Genomic DNA, 21,215 nt, shown 5'->3' with positions numbered 1-21,215 from the left:
GGTGTCGCGTGGGTGTACGCTCGTGCTGTACGCGTGCACGTAGTGGGGATCCTCCGGTACTTCACTGGCTCGCATGGAAAGGAAAGGAAAAGAGTGGTGTACCTACAGCTGTGCCGTAAACGCGATTATGTTTCGTCGCTGGCAAACCCATTCAGTGCTCCTTACGGCACGAAACAACTTGGTACTGCCGTTGCAAACGTTTCCACGCCACGCCATTCGACTGCAGTGACTCCGGAATCGTATCCGGCTGCGGAGAAGAGGAAATCGCGCGCGGATGCGCTCCAACAGCCCAGCTTTAACCACGATCACGTGCACGAGCAAGTCTCGTTCTAGAAAGTGTTTGTTTTCGGCGCGGAGAATTAGAACCGCGTGTGGACGCTGCTTCCGTACCACGGACGGTTCCGTGCCAGTTGTTACGACGCGATAATGTGAAAATTATTCCTGATACGCGCTACGCTTCGCGTTAGGCTCCCGTGGATACTCGAGTCTCGAGTCGAGTCGAAGAAACAAAAAAGAAATAAAGATAAAGAAAAAAAAGGAGGAAAAAAGCGACCGATCGAGGGTGCACGTACGATGCAGCTGTTTCTCCGTGGGATAGAAACATTTGGGTGAGTTTGATTTGAAGATCGACGAGGTTGCTTCCGTTTTAAAATCGCGCGAGAGTCGTGAAAAACGAGAGTCCGTGTAAAATGATATAGATAATCGATGTTGAATCGCTTTGCACTTGCAGAATACTAAGACGCATTTTTCCAACCCGATAGCCACGCGAAACACGGTTTACGGCTTCGTAATCCGCGTTGTAAACTCGTCTCTTAGAGTAATACAAAGGTGGTCAATATTTATACCCTGGCAAGGAAGCCTTGAAACTTTATCAACGGCAAACGCGTAAAAATAGAATATTTCCTGGCATGCTGGTCGGTTCTCATCCTCTTACATGAGATCGGTCTAGTTTACCGTGGATGGCTGTCACTAGTCGAAGGAAGCGGATCCGCTAAGTTCTCAACATAAATATGTATACCGAGCTCTGATCTCTATTCCATGATAAACCAAGGAAAGCACGAAGGGTTATTGAAAACAAGCATGCAATTACGTTCTATCCGAGCTGCGGAGCCGGTTTACTCGATATACGGCCAATTAATCTTTAATTGACAATGAAAAACGTTAGAAATCGTAGGAAAACGTTACGTAACACTGGCGAACCGTACGACGGGAAATAAATATCGCGCCGTTTCCGCCTTTGCACTTTCCAAGATGCTTGGTGAATAGCTTCGCGAAGCTAAAAATCTCAGGGAAAGGTCGACGAAACGCGACGACAAAGGGAAACGAGAAGGGAGGAGAGAAAGGGAGCGGATGTGTATGCCGGGGAGAAATAAAGCGTGACGTTCTTTTAATGGAAAATGCATGAACCTTTTTATTACAGGGTTAACGAGAGGCCGGCTACGAGAGCGTAGAACAATTTCTATCGTTAGAATTGTAGGACGAAGCAGGACGACGAAAACATTCCGTGTAACCGAGCCGAGATATCGAAGACATCCGTACGCGTAACGAGCATCCTTGCGTCGTAAAACGCTGTCCACGGAGGAAATGGTACGTAAATTACGTTGATTCTCTTTTGTTTTGTGTTCGAACGGGTTTACTTCATACACGACCGTCGTACAATCGTAGCGGAAGCGGAGATAAAGCTTGTTCTGTCGATCTGTCAGCTTATCGATAAACATTTTCCGGCGACTTTGGATTAGACCTCGATTCGGAAAACTCGCGGCTAAGGAAAAACAGTACGAGAATATTTTTCAGTCGTATCTCGCCTACCATGACTAATTGACGGATAGACAGGCAAAAGCGGTCGTAATAAGTTACCGTGAACAAAATTGCAGATTCAACAAGTAGCGCGTTTGCATACCGATCGAAATATGTAGAGAAGGCCGGTGTCGCGTGACGCGTTTCGTGAAACTGTTCGTTCTAGACGGAAGAAATTTTTCGCGTGGAAGCGGGAGGATGGATCTCTGAAAACGACGATTTCTCTCACATGGAATAGAAACCACAGAAGCTGATCAACGTCGGCAGAGTCTCGTTATTTCATCGAGCCACGAGCCAACATCCATGAAGTAACGCGTGTGCATCGCAGTAGAGGCGCAGCTTCTTTCCTTCGATCGTAAACCGCAAAAAACCTGTACGCGGTAACGCATGGTGTTTCGAATGTACACGAAGAAACTAAAGAAACGATATCATTTACAATCGAGTTGACGTCAACGTCGAGTAACGAGACTCACTAGCCTAATGATGGACTTCGTTTCAATCGTAAAAAACATGCAAATGCGATGCGTGAGGTCGCGAAAGGTTTAGGAATTCGTCGCATCGCAAAGACCTAGAGATACGTTTAAAAATCAATGAATAATCGATGCTCGACCCTTCCATCAAGACAAAATCCAAAGCGTTAAATAACGGGTCGCGAGCGAACGGAGATATTCGCGGCATAACAATTGCTAACCGACCGAAGCATTCCAGACAAAGCGATATACACGATCGATCCTAATGGAACGAACGAACGTAACAGTCGTTCCGTGTGATCGATCTCGGCGTCCATTTACGGCCGCACGATCGTCCACTGTCACCCCCGACAACCCATCTCGCGTAATTAGAATGCAGCGAGTTAAGAACGATTAAAATACAGGTAGATAGACGCGTTGAAACGGCCGCGGACTGTCGTATTAGCGCGCTACACCTACATGTCGATGTCGTACGTGTCGCAAGATGGCCGGGTCACTGCCTACATGGTGACACCCACCGACTTCTTAGACACGGAGCCTTCGTGGCGCACAACCGACTCTCCTGATTATAATTTACGTCGATTAACAGTTACGCGAAGCTAATCGTCTGGAAAAGATTACGGGATTCGCTGTCGTCGGAAACGATCGATCGGTTTCTATTCGAATTATTCGATCGATCGTGTACGATTCGGTTAATGGAAAGACGGAGGAAATTGCGGAATTCTACGACAATAAATTGCCGCTACCGTTCGATACGGCCGATTTTTTTTTTTCTGTAACTTATCTGTCCACTCGTGTGAATCCGAAGAACGGAAATGAACTCGAAGATTCACGTAGCTCGATGGTTCCCCTCTCTGTTGGAACGGAAGACGGTGATCTACGATCTTCGTGCCTGTCGCTTCAAATATGCGTTTAAGTAGATAATAAAACACACGTTTCCTCGGACAGCGAGCGTTCATTAATACACCGAATCTTTGTTTTTCAGGATGGAGGCACATACGCGAGGATGACTTAACGATGATCGTAAAAAGTGGACGCTGGTAACTGATTTGCAGAAGCGGAACCAGCGAGAACGATGGTATACAGAGGCAGTTTGCAGACCGACGATCCCAGGGATGCACCGAAGCTGGTCAGGATGTCACCGCTAAGAACCAGCAGGCCAAATAATCCTGTGTCCAATTTACGAGCAGCTTCCTCCGTTAATAGTCCGATATATCACGGTCCGTTTGTGCCAGCAATCGACGTTCATCGAGCTAAATTGATCGATGAAAGACGTTTGGCTCGTGAAAGGGACATCGCAGAGTCCATGCAGAAGGTCATTATGAGGACGACCGGTGTTAAGGTCGGCGCGCCAAGGCTACGAAACATCAGTCAGATACGAGACACGGTGTTCGTCGATCCGGCACTGATACCGATGGAAAAAATCGGTCGAACGGAGAAAGATCGACCGAGAACTATCGCCATCGACGGTTCCAGCAGATCGGCCAGAACGCAGAGCTCTATGTTGGCCGATTTGAAAGATTTAGAGAGACTGAGAAACACGCCACCGGCTCAAAGGTGTCCCAGAGTGGCGACGAAGAACGAAACGAAATCTTCCCCGTCCAACAAGAAGACGGAGCTTTCAAGCTCGGCAAAAATTCGATCGGATATCTTCAAGATACAACAGATGTTTCAAACTCCTGATGGCTCCCCGAGGACCGGGGTGAAATGCTCCAACGAGAAGAAGTTCGAAAAAAGACACGAGATGGAAAAACTCGAGAGGAAGGCCGGGGCGGAAATTAATAAAACGAGATTACTCGCACAGAAACTGTTGGAGGCGTCTCGAAGTAACCGGGAATCGCTGAAGGATCGGTACAATAACCCGAGGAATGCGTCGAACCTGAGAGCAGGCAAGGAAGTTAACGGCAGGGTGTCGAGTAAAGTATCGCAGAAGAATAACGTGGATTCCAAGCAACCAGAGAAAGGAAAAAACCTCACAGTATCCGAGGAAGTACATCCACGACCTCCGGTTCGACGAAGAAAAGAGTCAAAAAATAGGCGTAGCAGCGACACGCACGTGAATGCCACTGCTGCCGACAATACCGTGACGAACGATATCGTTCCAGAGGATTCGAAGAATATCACGACCACGGAGAAAGAAACCGAAGCATCGTCGAACGACGACGATCGTTCGAACGTCGCTAGTGCCACGGGAGATTCCAAGATCAAAGCAAAGGAGCTCGATAGACCGGACATCCTGGACGGTCTATTGAAAGAGTCTGATCAGCAACTGGCAGATCTGAAATTGGACTTGCACGAGAGAAGAAGATCACGAAGTCATTGGCGAGGGTTCGTGCAATCGATGAGGCTACACGACGTTGAACTCCATTCGGACAGCGAGGATCAGCGAAAGGGTGAGCGAGTCGATGTTTGCTCTCACTGTAGATTAGCTGTAACTTCGGGTATCCGAGTGGCAAAAGTTTATTGTTGTTAATGGATAAATGAGATATTTGACTCCTTCGGAATATTAATACAACGCGTCAAAGATACTTTACGATAAAGAGACTCGGCTTTCGAAAATCGACGATAATCGATGCTCAAATCCATAACAACCTTAAATTTTATCGTTTCACTCGTCTCGTCGAAATTTCCTTTGACAGTCCTTAAAAGAGCATTCGAGTTCGTGTATAATATCAATGAACGCACACGAACCCGATGTCAACGTTAAGTGAGATTCATTGAAATATCTGCTGGTCATTTTGATGATCCCCTTTGGTCACGTCCTTGCGTTGCTTAAAGGGTACGTTTCATAAACCGGTAGATTGCATTAGCAACGTTTGCCGAAGTTTAAAATTACAACCAGCGTAGCCATTAATCCCTTAGCTCGGGGCACCCCTATTTTTAGACGTTCGTGGGGACCCTTTCTCGCTCTTGTTGCTAGTGCAGGTCAGGGTAGCGTATCCCTAATAACATATGTCCCAACATATGGATTTAGCTAGGATGAACAGACACGCCAGATTCTTCGCTTTTGTAGCACAACTCGAGAACGACGACCGTTCGAGCTTTCTAGCGCTGTTCCACTTTATCGGCTGATCGTTTCTCCGTGTAATTCATCGCGAAACAAGAGGAGCGCACTCTCGAAAATTTCAAATTCGCCTATTCCAAAGACTGATCGTGGCGTGCAACGTTTTTGATATGCCGTGCGATCGTTTTACCAATGATTAGAGCTTGTTTCCTCGATTCTCACGGCACAAATCCACCGTGCGTCTAATTTCTCTCTGGCATCGATTCTGGTACAAGCCATTTACTTCGATTCCGTGATGAAAGTCTCGAGCGGCAACCGACCGTTTGCTTTTTTCCTTTCGATGCACGATGATCCTTATCTGTCGGTTATCTTCTTTACACGTGGATTTACTTTGTCTGTGCTTACACGCACGGGAAAAGAGGCTGGTTCTGACGTTTTTCCACGAAAATACTTTATCGTGTTACAATTTCGGTAAACTCGTAAAACTCGACGAGAAACGGATTAGGTTTAGCGATGCTCGCCTTTCGGGAGAAAAAAGAAACCTTACGAGGAAGTCTAAAATCTAAACCACTCTGGTTTCTTTTACCGTTTCGTAAGATATACTCGATAAATTACAGAATTATCGTGACGTTAAAAATGAACGAGTAAGTAACACATCATTTTTGCGTGTCGTGTTAAATACTTTTTCGCAATGCTTTAATTCCATACGTCATTCAGGTCGAACGTGATTGCACATTTACCAAATTAACGAATTTCTGGTGCGCATTCACGCGAATGAAATTTCAGAAATGAACGTGCGCAGTATGCTTACACGTATACGTTAAAGGAGCCTGTGAATCTATTAAAAGTCCAATGACACGCGATCGATTTGATTGCCTCGCCGAGCAACGCTTTTACCCGCAAACCTTGTTCTACACATCGGTATTTACCTCGTCTTGTCTGGCTTTATAAAAATGATTACGCAAAAAGTTGTGCCGACTCGACGGGTCTTGCGTACATGTAATCTTGCGTCATAATCGCGAGGGACGCGGGAAGCGATAAACGTTTACGAAACGTTCGTCCTATGAATCGTCGAACGAACTCTTGCGATTTCCCCTTTTTAAGGGTTCTTTCGATTTCGTTCCAACAACTTGCGGAATTTCTGACGAGTCCATAGAGACAGTGACTGAACTCAAGGTAAACGAAACGCAAGGCAAATGGAACGTAATGCAAAAAGCACGTCTGCTGACCATCAATCGCCGTGAGCAGATTACAAATCATCCTTGCGGCGATCGCCGACCGGAAGAACGGTAGATATCTGGAGAGAACAATAGGCCGCGTATTCGATAAAGATTCTATAGACGAACCGATCGATCGGTGTGCATCGATGATGTGGCTAGCTGATGCGCTCGAAATGCTCAGGCATTCTAACTGCACAAGACAAATCCACGCATGGGTGTATATAGAGGCGGTAACGGCCCTTGCCCTTGAGTCTACGCCCTAATATTGATCTAGCGTCCTTCCTGCCCCTCCATGGTGGCCCATGGTGTGCGTACAATGAAACGCAGGGTTCTTCCCCTCGCCCCTCCATCAACCAGCACAGCAGACCCATCAATGCCGCCGTAAGTCCGGCGTATGGGCCGATGTTGCGCTCCTCCAGTGCAAATCTAGCTGTCAAACCGCTAGCATTTTTTAACACCGATCAAATCGATACAATTCGCGTTGTTCGTGCGTATCGGTATCTTCTCATCTTCCATCTGCCTCGTTTTATCTCGTTTTTTCCCCTTCCTTCGTTCTTCGTCTTTCTAAGTATTACTTCCGTTCTTGTCCAAGTATCCTTTGCGGTTTCGAAACGAGCGACCATCGATGTATGCTCGTCTAAACATTCTTTTATTTTGCCTCTCGTTTAACCGTGTCGTTTCTTAACCGTGTTGTGAGTTCTACGTGTTGGGGATCGAGTACCAACCGCACGCGTTCCTCCAACGAGGCCGGTTACACATTATCGAACTTGGTCGATACGCGCACGCCGTTCCTCGTCGTATTCCTCTTCGTCCCATTCCGGCCTGTCGTCGACGTGCCGACCAGCGTCCTCCGGGCGTGCCAAGTTGTTCAGTGCAGACGCGATCACGCGGTCGGATGCACACGCGAGTCTGTTGCCTCCGGAGATGGTGCTCTGTGACGTCTGCGACAACAAAGGTGAGAGATCTCTTCTTCGATAAGCATGGTAACGCGGCCGTGTCTTCGGTAGAGCGATTTTAGCGAGCGAACGCTTAACCTTTCGGTGAAATTTGACGAGCTTACGTAAGGTATCGTGCACCGGTACGATAATCTCGCGCATCGTGCAACAACGCCAACATTTTTATAACAGACACGGTTAAACCGCGACCGCGTAACCGTGTCTTCGTTTTGAATCGACCTAGATGATGCTTGTACATTTCACGTGCGTTTTTCTCTATCGGTATTCGTGTCGCGATGTTCGTTGTCATCCAATTGAAGTGACACTCGGAGTAAATTGGCACGAAGCAACGTGGTTCGAAACAGATCGATAAGAATTCCCGTGTTCTTGCCGGTACGCTTCGTGTTTTCTCAGCAACCGATATTTGTTGTTCGATCGTTGTTCAATGAAGGAAGGGCATCCCGCTCCGAAAGGTGAGAGAAATCTGTGTCGAACTCCGTGGTAAATGCCTGACATTTTCACCCCGGCGCGTTCAACCGCGTTTACCCGTTCCGCGAGGCGCCTCGACTACGCCGGTTCGCTCTTTTGTCCGCCGAATTTTTCTCTCTTTACTCAGTTGCTACGAATGCTAAAACTGTACGCTGATTGGAATAACCCAAGCTTAAAATGTCAAAACTTTTACAAGATGCGGCGTGTTCTAGGAGTTGGCTATTTACGAACGTTCCATTTGGCGAATTGACGTTTTTGCATTTTGCATTTACTTTACATTCTGATCGTTTAATAATGGATGCCACAGTGCATCATTGTACACCATACTCCTCGCTGATTTTTATCTCAGCCGTTTTTCATTCTTACGTTAGTATACTTTCTACTAATTTTCCGGTATGATGATAAGATCAAATCTGTTCGGTCGTAAGTCTGAAATAATCGTTGTATTAATAAAATTATGTTACTCGTTTCTGCTTCTACTTATTTCTATAATTAGGCTGAAACGCTTTATTAATAAAGCGTTGATAGAATTCCATATATTTCATTCATATACAACTTCGTCAAACATCGAACGAAATGTAATATTCGTTTTGTACGTTTCGCGTTGTTAACAATTTCGAATAGTTTGCAACTACTTGAAATAGACTGGAAATATATTTCATCGATGGTTCTGTTGCGCGAACATGCCAGCGACTCGCTATTGTATATACCTAAGTACACCATTGGGCGTGCCATAAATTCCGTTCCGAGAAGAGTCCGATTAAAACGGCAGACTAAGCGGCTCTGAAGATTACGAGGACCCGACTCGGTGTAAACAAGCCTCGTTATGCACTTAATTACAAGCACTCAAACTATACGAGAGCGAGCGAGCGAGCGCGTTTGCTGACGCACGAGTGTGCGAGGTTCGTTCGGCGACTGTGCTCCATTATTCGGGGAAGTTTTCTCACGCTCGGCCTTCTCTGTCCGAGCATGACTTGCTGCAGCTCGGGAAACACGGGAAATTGCTTTTCGAACATTTTCGAAGAATCCTACCCGTTTTCGGTTTCTACGAAGGCAATCTGTTTCGAATTTAGACGTCTCGCTTGAATCAAGAATCTGCGGCGATTTCAGAGAAATCGCTGACTTTTGTTCGCTCATTCGGAAGATAGTAAACCCTCGTTTACCGCTATTTATACTCGAGTGCGATAATGTCAAGCTAATCGATCGAACGTACGCTTTGTGCGAACGTTCTCCATTTAACAGAGCATGAACCTTAACGTTAAAAATCGCTCCTTTTTTTTTAGTCTGAACGTTCATCTTTTGACTTTTTGGAAAATCGAAACGATTTCGGTATAAAAATTCGGACGATTTATGTAGCTGAAATATCAGACGAAAGATCGTACTCGCAGAAAATTACTTGCATGCTTGATTACCGTACATGATTCACGGAGAAAATGGGACGACGCCGGAAGATAGAAAAAGTAGCCATTGTTCGTTGGGAAATTAAATGCGCGTTGGTCGTTGTGAAGGCGACTGACATCGAATCGAAGCAGAATGGCGTTTCACCAACAGGCGCCTGCTTATCTCGTTTTATTCCATAGGAAAGAGACGTTATCATGGAAAAAATGTATGGGTCGTGTTATGCTACGATGTCTACGTCACGGTATATGCCAGCAGCGTGAAAAATTGTCATTCTAACTCCGTTTAAATCGCGTATGAAACGAGTATGAATTACGTAATTCTTTTTATTTTATTTTGAAAGAGGGGAACTCGCTTTACTGTGTGACGAACACACGAGATAAATATAATAAGCTACAGAGTGATGCCACGTGACGTGATGTTAATTTATCTACTTGTACTTCGACTGCATTTATTTTTCCCTTCTATGCAGGACTTTGGAATCAGATCTAAAACAGAAACAGACAAATACTTGAACTTGTCGCGAACTATCTGGTATCGTATAAATCAAGATTTTACGATTTTGTCATTGATACATAGTCCTCGAAAACAACTATTTACGAGTACTTGCTGCACTTGAAACAGGTTCTATTGCATTATCTAAAACTCAATCTGAAAGAAATATATCAAACACATACGCACAACATACGAACAGTGTTCCAATTTAATCTTTTAAGATTAAGACGAAATGTTTCAAGTAATATGTCAAATAAACGATTCTATTGGATATGACGACATAGTTCGTCATGAAATAACGTCGTACGGATAATAAATGTAGCTATTTTAACATAGGCGAGAAAATATTTCGTGGTTAAGGAGTTTGATATATTAAATACAAATTGTTTACGATAATATGTTGAACGTAGCTGAGACCGTAAATGATTGAGATTATAAGTTTCGATATATCTATTATAATTCCACAAAAAGTATTAGAAAGATTTCATCGCGGATATTCGAGCGAATGCTACATGAAACGTTGTACGTGAGAATCCGAGAGAGCTCACTTCGTTCTTCGATCTCGTCGCTCCGCCCTCGTGAGCCCTCATCGTTATCGCGTTCAGAGTTTCATCGATCGATTTCCGTGTTTTAAAGAAACATGAACGGGTTCTTTGTTCGAGCAAACACAGTTCACGTCCCACGTGACATTGTGATTCGACTGACGTCACATGTCGAGTTACACCATAGGCCAACAAATTGCCATGGTAATAGAGTAATTCAATTCTCAGCGACCGTCAACCCTGAAATTATTACTTATAGCGTATTCCTGCAGCGACGCGGAGCTTAATTGACGAAATTCCAAGAAGGCAGCCAATAAGATGATTCCCATAGGGAAGAGACACGGCGTGTCAGAGACAAGAGTCTCGCGTGACAGTTCGTCTGTTGCAACAATTGACAACAGCGAAGAGGGCGATTTCGCTAAAAATATAGAATCTTTTAGAGTCACGCAACGAGTAATAACACATCTCCCGGTGTGCAAAATGGAAAGCGGACAATTGCTTAATCGCGTGCTCCGTTTGGAAGAATATCCGCGTAAACGAGGGATCGAGGATCTTTTGTTCATTAGGAACAAAAGAGTAAATTCGACCATCGTCGACCGGTTCTCCAAGAAACGTCGGGGTATTGTGTCCGACAGAAAACTTGATGATTGGCTTCTTTCTCGCGAAGTGAAAGGAAGTTGAAAATTTGGTTGCTCGAATTTCTACACGAACTCGAACGAATACACTTTCATATAAAACAGAAAAAAAAAGGGATAGAAATCGATTTAGCAACGCTCCAGCTAACCAATTAAACAATCTGATTTCAAAATTCTCTTCGTTAAAAGTTTCAATTTTTTAACAAGAAGAAGGTACATTCTACGGCATAATACTTCCTCGATAGTCTCGACCTTGCATAATCAATTGTCGTTCGAGTCTCAAGGAACTTTCGCATATTCACGGGAACACCGTTATTCGTTTTTTAACTGGAACGGTAATCGTTTAGTATCCAGCGACGCGTTCTTATCGATCGTTCGTTGACCGGATGCGAGCTACGAACCGTCGAGTTCCGTCTGATTGAAATTCGGTGTATAAAAGATAGTACTTCCTGTCGAATGATCCTGTTCTTCAGTTAGCGAACGTTGACACCAGCGTTTTACAGCGCTCATGATCGTAGCGGCCACTTAAAAAGCATTGTGCTCGCGCGCAGCATGCGCCACACTTCTTGAGTCTCGTGCAACGCGTTTTCTTCCGTTTCGTTCCCTTCCTCTTCCTGTCTTCGACCGGTCTCTCTTTCATCTCTCTCTTCTTTGTCTCGTTCGTTTAGTTCATTTCGCGCGACACTCTCGATTCGAGAGCCGCTCATAAATATTTAAGTAATATTTTACCGCGTCGACTGTAACGGTGTCGCGAGAAAGCTCGGGACTAGAACGGTCGCGAGATAATTCGTCCGGAAACAGGGAACGAGGTATTCGCCAGGCATTTGCGTCACGCATCGTGCACCCGCACATAATTTGTGCATTCTTCGAAAGAACTTTTACGCGTTCTTCGATCAAAAATGGCCACTTTCGATTTTCACCCAGTCCAAAAAAACGCCGACTCGAATGCACATTTCGATGCAGACAAGCGGTCGTGCGAAAGGAACGCGTCAGAGATTGCGCAGCTTTTCATCGTTTCCATCGTTTTCATCGTTCGTAATTAGTGCAATTAACTTTTTATAATTGCAAGATCAAATAACAAGTAAATAGAAAGCTGGAATTCGGAGCGTTGTATGAACGTTCGCTACGTGACGTTCTATAGAAACATATCGAAACGAGCATGAGATTTTTGACAGGATCGGCTTTCAAACGAGAGAATAATTTCTATTTAAAATACTTCCTCGTGGCTATAACTCGATCTCGTTGAGGAATCAGCGATAAAGAGCGGTTTTCCACGAAAGTTTACCTTCGGTGGTGGCTGTTTTGATGCGTTACGACACGCACACGCGAGCCTGGAATAATGGATATTTTATTACCCTGCTTTTAAGCTTCGTGACTATCGTTACTTTCTCGTTAGTGTTCGGTGCAATCTCCCGTTGCAAACGATACTTTTTTTTTTTACTAATGTCAAAACGTGGAATAAACTTCGCGCCGTTCCTTGGCTTAAGGTCAAAGAATAATAGTTTCACGATGATCAAACCTTGTACTAAATCAGCGTTAAACTCAACTTCGCACTCTATCGTTCGATTCGTGTTTTTCGTTGCAAGTCAAAAATGACGCGGAAGAACGTATGGACCCTGCGATGGAACATTCTTACGATCATAAAGGACACAAATGAAATTATGAACGACTAATGTATCGATTTAAACGATAAAACGTTAACAGGTTCGATAATGGACAAACGCGGGGCTATGTAATCGCGGTAACGGCGGCAAGTTGAGAACTCCTTGCATAATTGGAGTCAACGATGCGTGCCGAGTGGCCTCAGCCATTGTCTGCATACAGTTAGTCGATTATTCCGCGGACAAGTTCCGAACTATTCACGCTGTCGACAAAACTGGTTGCACGAGTGACATGGAAACGGAGACAGCGTGTCGCACCTACGATATCTATGTAAATCGATTTCTATTTCTCTTGTTACGTTTATTTTAACATCCATTTCTCTCTAACTATTCCCTCCGAACCATTCTCCAACCGTATTAATAAAGCGAAGCTTCCAGAGATTTCGATCGTTTAATATTGTAGAGCACCTTTGTCTTGGAAATTAAGCCATTCACTTGCATAATAATAGCGTAATTGGCTTTCACGGGTTACACGGCTGTTCTATTTACAACGATAGTTTTGCTGCTACGAAGAAACTTTCTAACGGAGCTATTTCCTACTGCGTTCGATCTATCTTCTTTGCGCGAGATCGACGAGCGCAATTTACGCAGGAATCTGGAATTATCGAGGTCGAGCAATGGGAGTCGATATAAATCGATAACATTCTATCACTAGAAAATACACTGAGATTAAAACAGCCAAAAGTCGTATTATTTTTGCAACGTTCTCCAGTATCGCTTATGCTATGATGCGCATCAAACGTTGACACGTTTCATACGATAAAATGAACGCAGCAAACGTGCAGCGAACGTGCGGCATGCGATATCCATTATCAGTGACGAGTGGCATCGCTCCTATAACGCGTCATTGGCCTTGCGCGATGCAAAAATACCAGTAATACGCAAATTCTCGAGAACTGTCTCTCCTCCGCGAGACCCATGGTGAGACCGGAAGCGTTTGAATGACGCGCCCTTCTACGCGCGTGTAATGCATATTCGAATTATGTACACATCGCTACCGAAAAGCCGAGAATCGCGAAGAAATGACGAAATCAGGGCAGATAATCGAAAAAGAAATTCGCAGACACTCCGTCAGTCAAGTGATTAAAAAGGAATTGTATCGTAGTGTGCCTAAAACGAGAGGAAATTGCATACGAGGAGGTGTGGTGTTTAAGATTTTTCAGAAAAATCGTCTAACCGATGACGAAACGTTCGATATTTTTTATCAATGTCCCTGGAGCGTAGTCGAGATTCCAAGCGCATTCTCTTTCTCTCTTCCCTCGGAAAACGGTTCTACCGTTTACGCATTCCTCACATGCACTAGACTACGCGTTTTCAACTGTGACTGAGTATACCTTACTCGTTCCTCTCATTCTTTCTTCGTTCTCTGTTTTCTTTGTTCATCTTTACGATTTCCTCGCTCTCCTGCCTATCTCTCTTCTTCAGCCTTTATTCGTCTTCCTCCTGCGTCGACGTGTACGAGAAAAATATTTACGCTCTCGCCGATCGCCAGCTACTTTGGGAAATCTAATCGCTACAGCGATGATAACATTTACTACAAACGTTGAAACGGTCTCACGACCGAGTTTGATGTACGAGATTGACAAAACCTTGATCGATCGCCAGATATGGCGTTTACGTCTTATACATCGTACGTGTAGTAGAAGTATCTGTTAATTTATCTCCTGGATCTTTCCGATTTATAAGTTTGAGTTGTTTTGAGCACGGATTCGTATCTGTTCTAATTATATGAACTAATATCAATTGTGTCAAACACGGGATGCAAGATATCGATCATTTTCAATGACCGATATGGAAGCATATAAAAGATCGGGAATTTCAAAATACAGGGATTCGTACGAAAGTTCAATAGATCGGCGGCGCATAATGCTAGCGACATTTACATTTCGCCGATTCATTTCCAGACATAAGAATGCACAATTTTTTAAATCTGCGTTCTTTTATGTAATTATGCAAACGCGTAACGCTAAATATTCGGAACGAAAAGCCTTTCTGTATTCCTATTCAAAACTGTGTCACGATAGCAACAGTCGTAGAAGGCGTCGAGGCACAATGAGCCATAGGAGAAATATTCACTCAACTTGAGCTCACACGCATGTCGTTTCTTGTAAATGTAGTTTGAAACAGGTAAGCAAGTATATACAGTGTACATTCAAGTGTATGTCTGGTATATTTTGTTATTACGTGTGCAGTTGAGCGGCAGTTGTTGAGAATATTTCCAGAGAGAATTATGCAAATAAGGAATTACTTAAACGAAGCATGCATATTTCGCGTTACAATGACTAACAGATTTACAATATACTCTCTTAACAAGTTAATATATTATACATATATACAATGAATCAAATAAACTTTAATCACTTTACTCTTTAACCTCGCTCTATGCCACTATATCGTTTCTAAAACACACATCGCTCAATGCATCATTCCACAAGAATGACTCATTTTTCACACGTGTTTATTGCGTCTGTTACCCGTTTCGCGTTCAGATCAGAAGATCTGAATCTAATATAGGTCAATTTTGACCAATAGACGATATATACGTTCATCGTTGTTTTAACATAGTTCTTGTGAACTGTAAACAGTCGATCGTCTTTCCTCGACGATAGTTCTCTCACCTATGCACGGTAAGAATCAGAATTTGATCGACAACGTTTGAATTTGGCGGCTCGCTAGCATCTCGCTTTCACGCACGAGACACAGAAAATCGCGCGTACCGTTACAAAAACAATTTGCGAAGCTCGCGAACGATCGGGACTGGCGTCAGTACGAAGATTATTGAACTCTGTACGCGTCGGACAGTTACGTCTCTGGCTACGCGCGTGTCCACCTTCCTGGCTCAACTCTCACAAACAACGTACATTCACTTTATTATAGAAAATAATGCAACCCGCCCCGACCACGAGGAGCACGAGTAGAATTGTATGTAGGGTGTGCATGCAGCCGTGATGCACATCAATAGGTACACATACGCAGATTGTGCAGGGCCGCTGGCGTGTGTACGTTTGCTACGGAGAAACCGTTCACCAACACTCGACGAAGGGTTCCCACAATCAGTACACAATTGGACTACGAATGAGCGGTATATACGGTGAACGGAAAAGTGTTCGGAGGTTTTCTTTCTGAACGCTTTGATTAAACGGCGCATATCCACCCCGTGGAAACGACTGGTTAAAGTGGAACGAGAATGCGTGAAATATGAAATAAAATAAAATAGCTCTCCGAGCTTGTTGTCTCGGTTGTTGCGCGGTAAGTTTGCAACTTACCGGTTCACGTATACTGCGTGCCACTCCGAAATAAAGACGTTGGATCTGGTTCAAAACGAAATTTTTCATCGTTTATCGAAAAGAATATATCAGACAAAAATATTCTGCATTTAAGTATCGTACGCACGGTGCATCGTTGCTTTGTGATCGTTCAAAATTCATAGAAAAATGGTGGGTGGGAATTGTAGTTGTCGGTTTGTCGCGTGAAATCGCACTGAAGGAAAATAGGAGTTCCTTCGCGAGTCATTGTCAAGTTATGCAAGGAATTCGTATCACGAAAAGTCCAAGGGATGAAGCACACGCTCGATACTTTATTCCGCGTCACCCTGTATGCACAGGTACCGAGCTGCACACGTGTATACAGTCTGTTACGCACACGCACGTAATGCCTTACGCACACGGCTAACCGTAAACCTCCAGTCTTTCAGTTCATGTCGAGACCGCGTACAGTGTGGACTTCTGTGGTTTTTGAAATTCTGGTTCAAGCGTCGCGTCGCGTCGCGTCGTTCGGACATCGGTCGCGCTCGAATTTTTGCGTTTCCGGCTTCGTTCATCATCTATTTGTTATCACACCGTTCGATCTTCGACTCCGACATCTTGATAGCATGCTGGCGTTGATCCTTGGTTTCTGTTATTTCTACGCCGAGCTGCTTCGTTTAGAGTTGCAAATGCTCATACATCCGGAGGATTGCAAGCTGTCGAAGTTCTTGCTGTAAAAGCGAAGACACGAAGAGGAAGACGACAAGGCCTGTCGTGTCGAAACGTAGGACGGATTTATCTTGGTCGATGGATCGAGAAAGATTATCAGCGACATCAACCTATTGCGAAACGTGTTTGCTCCGCTCTGTCCTTGATGTTTTTCCGGCCAATCTGCTCAAAGCGGGTCCCACTTTTCGGTGCAATCGATACTAATTTCCACCAAGTTCGTCAATGTCGGCAAATTTTAATTAACGCTCCACGTACACACAAGCATTTCCCCGTTAAAATATTGATTTCGCGCACCGTCGATGGTGGGTGTCATTCCGCAACAACGTAACCGATAATGAACGCTGACTCTCGTTACTCGAGCTGCAGGACGTTAAAAATGAACGAGAAACTAGGATTTCGATAATGCGCGTTACTCACGCGCGGTTTACCTTGCTAAATCGGACGACGTGAATGAGCGAAACATGACACATCGAGGGAAGCTTTATCGATCGACACGCTGGATCTCTTCCAGTACCATCGTCAGATGTATACGCGCATAGTTCGCACGAATACCAGAAAAGGATAACGCGAAACATTAGAACGCTTGGAAAATTTTTTCGCTCGACTAATTTTCGCTTGCAACGCGAACGAAAGATTCGAGGATACTCTCTGTAATCTATGGAAGACACAACGACGCGAAGCGCAACGTCCGGTGTTCGGTGCGGAACGAAAAAGGCCTCGCAAAACCGGGCGCATCCGCAGATACGTCGACAAGTGAAAGTGCATTTTGTAAGATGACTGTAACTGCGGATAATGGCGTGTGCAGCCGCCACCGACGCCCCAGTATGTCAGCAACGATCGTCGTGGGCAACGGCGCGTTCGTCTCTTCTTTCTCGTCGTCGTCGTCGTCGTCGTCCTTATTGTCATCGTCGTCATTGTCCACGTTGCCCTCGTGACACGTTGCGGTTCAGCATGGATCGCCTGCAAGTGAAAAAACGACGCGCAGTTGCAAACGTAATTAGTCGATTTAACGTCTCGTCTAAGCTCAGTGACCTCGCGACCATGCTCTTCATCGATCTCGATTAATCATTTATGACGTTGACTTTCTTTCGTCGCTGAAGAAAACCACGAGTTGGTGGTTATGCGCGTGCTTCTCCCAAGGTCGTTGCAGCTACTACCGCCCAAGGAGGAAGAGGAAGTCAAAGGGGCATGACCCTTCATGGAATCGGTGAAAGGAACAGGATTCGAACGTCGATCGTCTTTTGTAGTCACGTGGTTTCACCAACGATAACATGGAAACTATATTGAATTGTAATTGAAGAAGTTTCTAGTTTTCTGAACACATACGTACGCTGTCTCGTTTAGATTTCTAGAAGCGTCCGATGTAGATCCGATAACGCGATATCGATACGAAGGATCGTGATGCTTTTTTTTAATATTCATATCGTTCTAAACGTAACGTGACGATCGTTTTAAAAGTAACATTATCGTTATCGATATAATTTTATTTCTTTTTTTCTACGCCTTTTTTCTTCTCGATCAAGATTCAAATTTATCTTCGATAAATAACGATAGGTCGTTCCACTTCGCGCAGGCAACAGATAAGTGTTTCCTGTCGTTAACTCCGATGATTAAGAAGCCGTCTCTTTTCTCTATTTTTCGAAGCAATTTTTGATCGTCCTGTTTCGTTAACGAGCCTCGACGCAGCCAGTCGTCGGAAGATAACGCATCCTGTGGCTGCTAGTCATGCGAGATTTTCTTGTTGCTGTATTACAGACCTGAATTTGTGGAACAAGAGTATCAGTCAACGATGGAGGAAATTGAGAAGGAGATGTTCAGTTCAGGAGACTTCGGAACCTCAGGAGGCTCTGATACAAGGCGGAACGACCCAGGGGGTTATTCAACCAGTGAGGTCCAGCCCGACTAGCAGAGAGTCTTCGCCTGCTGCAAAAAGTCTTCAGGATGGCAGTTCACCGAAGAAATTGTTACAAACTAGCTCCTTAAGACTGCCAGGTAATTACCTATATCCTTCTATTTACTAATATTACTAATTCCAATTACGAATTCAAATAGAAACTAACATTCGAGCCTCGTTTAGGTACCACCAAGGGTATCGCTGATATTCAGCACGTATTACGAAGCAAATTCAGTAAGATAAACGCTGGCATCAGAAAGAGGAAGGCTCTGAGCGTGACGGAAGTGTTCTCGCAAAAGGATAACGCGTCGAATTTCTACGTGCCCAGTCCCTTGACCTCCTCGAGCAGTCAAAACTTTGACGGAGAATACGATTCTAGCGAACCGACTTCCCTTCCACCCTATCCTTTCCACGACAATCTCGAGACGCTGGCAGAGGGCAGCGTGCCAAATTCTCCGAATTGCAGCAGCCCATTGACCAACAACAACAAGACGTTCACGTATTCGCAGAGCAGCAGCGCTTATGATTCTCCGGTACTGAGTCACGATCATAGCCAAAAGGACGCGTACGAGAACGTATTGTACTCGAATTCGTCTCCCGGTTGTTGCCCGAGGTCTAGGGGAATATTACAACGGAGCAATTCCGAGAATCGTGACGCCGGCAGACAGCAGGATCACTCGTACGAAAATGTTCGTTTCCAACGAGGTCATAGGTCAGAACTGACACCATCCGTCACCCCCCATTCCGACAGGCATCTGGCAAGGAGCAACTCGGAGACGAGGGATCATCATTCGTACGAGAACGTCCACTTCCAAAAGAACTCGAAGCATAGAAATCAGTCTGACTCGTCGTTCGAGGAGATTCACATACCGAGGGTGACGCCCAGAAAGAGGGTGACCGACTTCAAAGTCGGTGGACAGGTGAACAATTACTCCAACGGGCCTGGTTCCCCGTGTATGAATAAAGAAGAAGGGCCGTCCAGTTTGGGAGCTGATAGAAGCCCTGGTAAGAAGACAACCAGACGAATGAACAGCAGAAGCGTCGCCAATATTCCTAGTTCCTCCGGTGCCGGTTTGAAGACCTGGCAAGTGAGTAAAGGACGAAAAAAGATTTTTTATTGGTCGTTTATCATTCGTTATTTCTTCGTTACTTTTCACAGGGTACGCAAGATACGGACGAAGGCCTGAATACCGACTCCGAACTCGAAGACATCGACGAAGCTGGCGAGGGTGAAGAGTCGAGATTCTGCACCCTACCAAGGCCAGGCAAGGGTGGCGCGTCATTCACGATACTGACAGCCAGATTTCTAAAAGGTCCTGGACACAAAGGACTTGGTTTTAGTATCGTCGGCGGTACGGATAGTCCTCGAGGGAATATGGGAATCTACGTGAAGACAGTCTTTCCTAATGGCCAGGCTGCTGATCTTGGAACCGTCAAAGAAGGTACGATACTATCGTAATTGTCATAATTCTTTGAACGTCTTAATGCAATTATCGTCGATTCGAGATGAAACGAAACACTCTGTTCCAGGGGACGAAATTTTGTCGATAAATTCGAAACCTCTTCACGGTATGACGCACGCCGAAGCGATCGCCGAGTTCAAGTCCGTGAAAGCCGGGGACGTGGTACTACACGTTGGACGTCGCGTCAACAGAAAGAAACGGGACTCCTTGACATTACCACCTGCCGGCCCGGCACCGCGTCAACAAATCAAGTGAATCGTTGATCTCCTTCTATCGCATTCCGTGTGAAAATATTACGTTTCTGTTTCGTATCTAAGCGCTTCGGATGCGCGCGAACAAAGAATTCCGACTTTTCCAAGGACCATAGCCTATGTCTGCGAAGATATTTTCCTTTTATTAGATACTGTTAATGACGTGAGCGGGTCTGCGTTGACCCTGCGCAACAACGAACCAATCTCATTTTTCACCATTTTTTGGTAACCATCTCGGTTGTGCACGTGCGTTTCAGAATGTGTTCGGCATAGCATCGCTTCGTGAGCAGATATCACGAGGAAGATTACATTTTGCATTTGTTATTTTAGCGTTTATTGTTCGAGGCGCCCTGTGTCGAGGGTGATGCGATTAAAAAGTTGCGAGACGGTTACTCATTTCGGCGCCAATTCGTCGCGTATTTGAGCTTCGCGCGACGAAAGCAGTTCAAAGCGGTGAACCGCTTGAAAGAGGCTTAAGCTCGTGTCTGTATCCGCGGAAGTATTTTCGAAAATCCAATGGTAAATTTATCGAGAGAGGTTCCTACTTTTTGCCAATAACAAAGATCCTATGATCCTTCGGATAGAAGAGGTAAAGCGAGACGGTCTCGAGGCGAAGATAGCCAACGAGCTATAGACAAATCAAAGATGGTATAATCTTATAATATCGTACTATTTACTCGTATTCGATGTATCAATATGTCTAATCTCGATAACGTTTAATTATTCTATTAATAATCACTGAAGTTACTACTAGCGTTATCAACTGTTTAAGGCTCAAGCCGCCTTCCTACTTTTTTCTCGTATTCAACTTTTTACAAGCATAGAGCGTATTTTTGTCAAAATTTATTCACGTTTTAATCCTCGCACGGAGTCTATTTTTTCAAAGTGATCTCGATGTTGAAATAACGAAACCGCGCGAACGCGGACAAGCGAAAAATCCGAGTCCTCCGGTTCGAGTAGCTAATAAATTACCATTTATTTTTGTAA

General features: G+C 44.7%; 1 protein-coding gene across 2 annotated transcripts; it reads left to right on the top strand.

Moving 5' to 3' along the window:
* Positions 1–70: 70 nt before the first annotated feature.
* On the top strand, positions 71–20,690 carry LOC126868874 (uncharacterized). 2 transcript variants are annotated; one of them, XM_050624820.1, is made up of 7 exons: positions 71–608; positions 1,421–1,587; positions 3,253–4,660; positions 18,376–18,612; positions 18,698–19,602; positions 19,674–19,956; positions 20,045–20,690. In XM_050624820.1, the coding sequence occupies exons 3-7, from the start codon at positions 3,343–3,345 to the stop codon at positions 20,230–20,232; spliced, it is 2,931 nt and encodes a 976-aa protein (XP_050480777.1). In that variant the 5' UTR covers positions 71–608; positions 1,421–1,587; positions 3,253–3,342; the 3' UTR covers positions 20,233–20,690. The 2 variants fall into 2 exon arrangements, with proteins under 2 accessions (XP_050480777.1, XP_050480778.1); XM_050624821.1 differs by lacking the exon at positions 1,421–1,587.
* The last annotated feature ends 525 nt before the right edge of the window (positions 20,691–21,215 follow it).

The sequence above is a fragment of the Bombus huntii genome, chromosome 8 (assembly GCF_024542735.1).
Source record: "Bombus huntii isolate Logan2020A chromosome 8, iyBomHunt1.1, whole genome shotgun sequence".
NCBI lineage: Eukaryota > Metazoa > Arthropoda > Insecta > Hymenoptera > Apidae > Bombus > Bombus huntii.
This window is presented reverse-complemented; position numbering and strand designations above follow the sequence as displayed.

What these genes read in the sequence shown, in the direction of transcription:
- LOC126868874 (XM_050624821.1), top strand. Translation starts at nt 3,343, where the DNA reads ATGGTATACAGAGGCAGTTTGCAGACCGACGATCCCAGGGATGCACCG. An exon ending in CAGCGAGGATCAGCGAAAGG is followed by an intron (nt 4,661 to 18,375) that starts GTGAGCGAGTCG and finishes GCTGTATTACAG; the next exon opens with ACCTGAATTTGTGGAACAAG. An exon ending in TCTTGGAACCGTCAAAGAAG is followed by an intron (nt 19,957 to 20,044) that starts GTACGATACTAT and finishes ACTCTGTTCCAG; the next exon opens with GGGACGAAATTTTGTCGATA.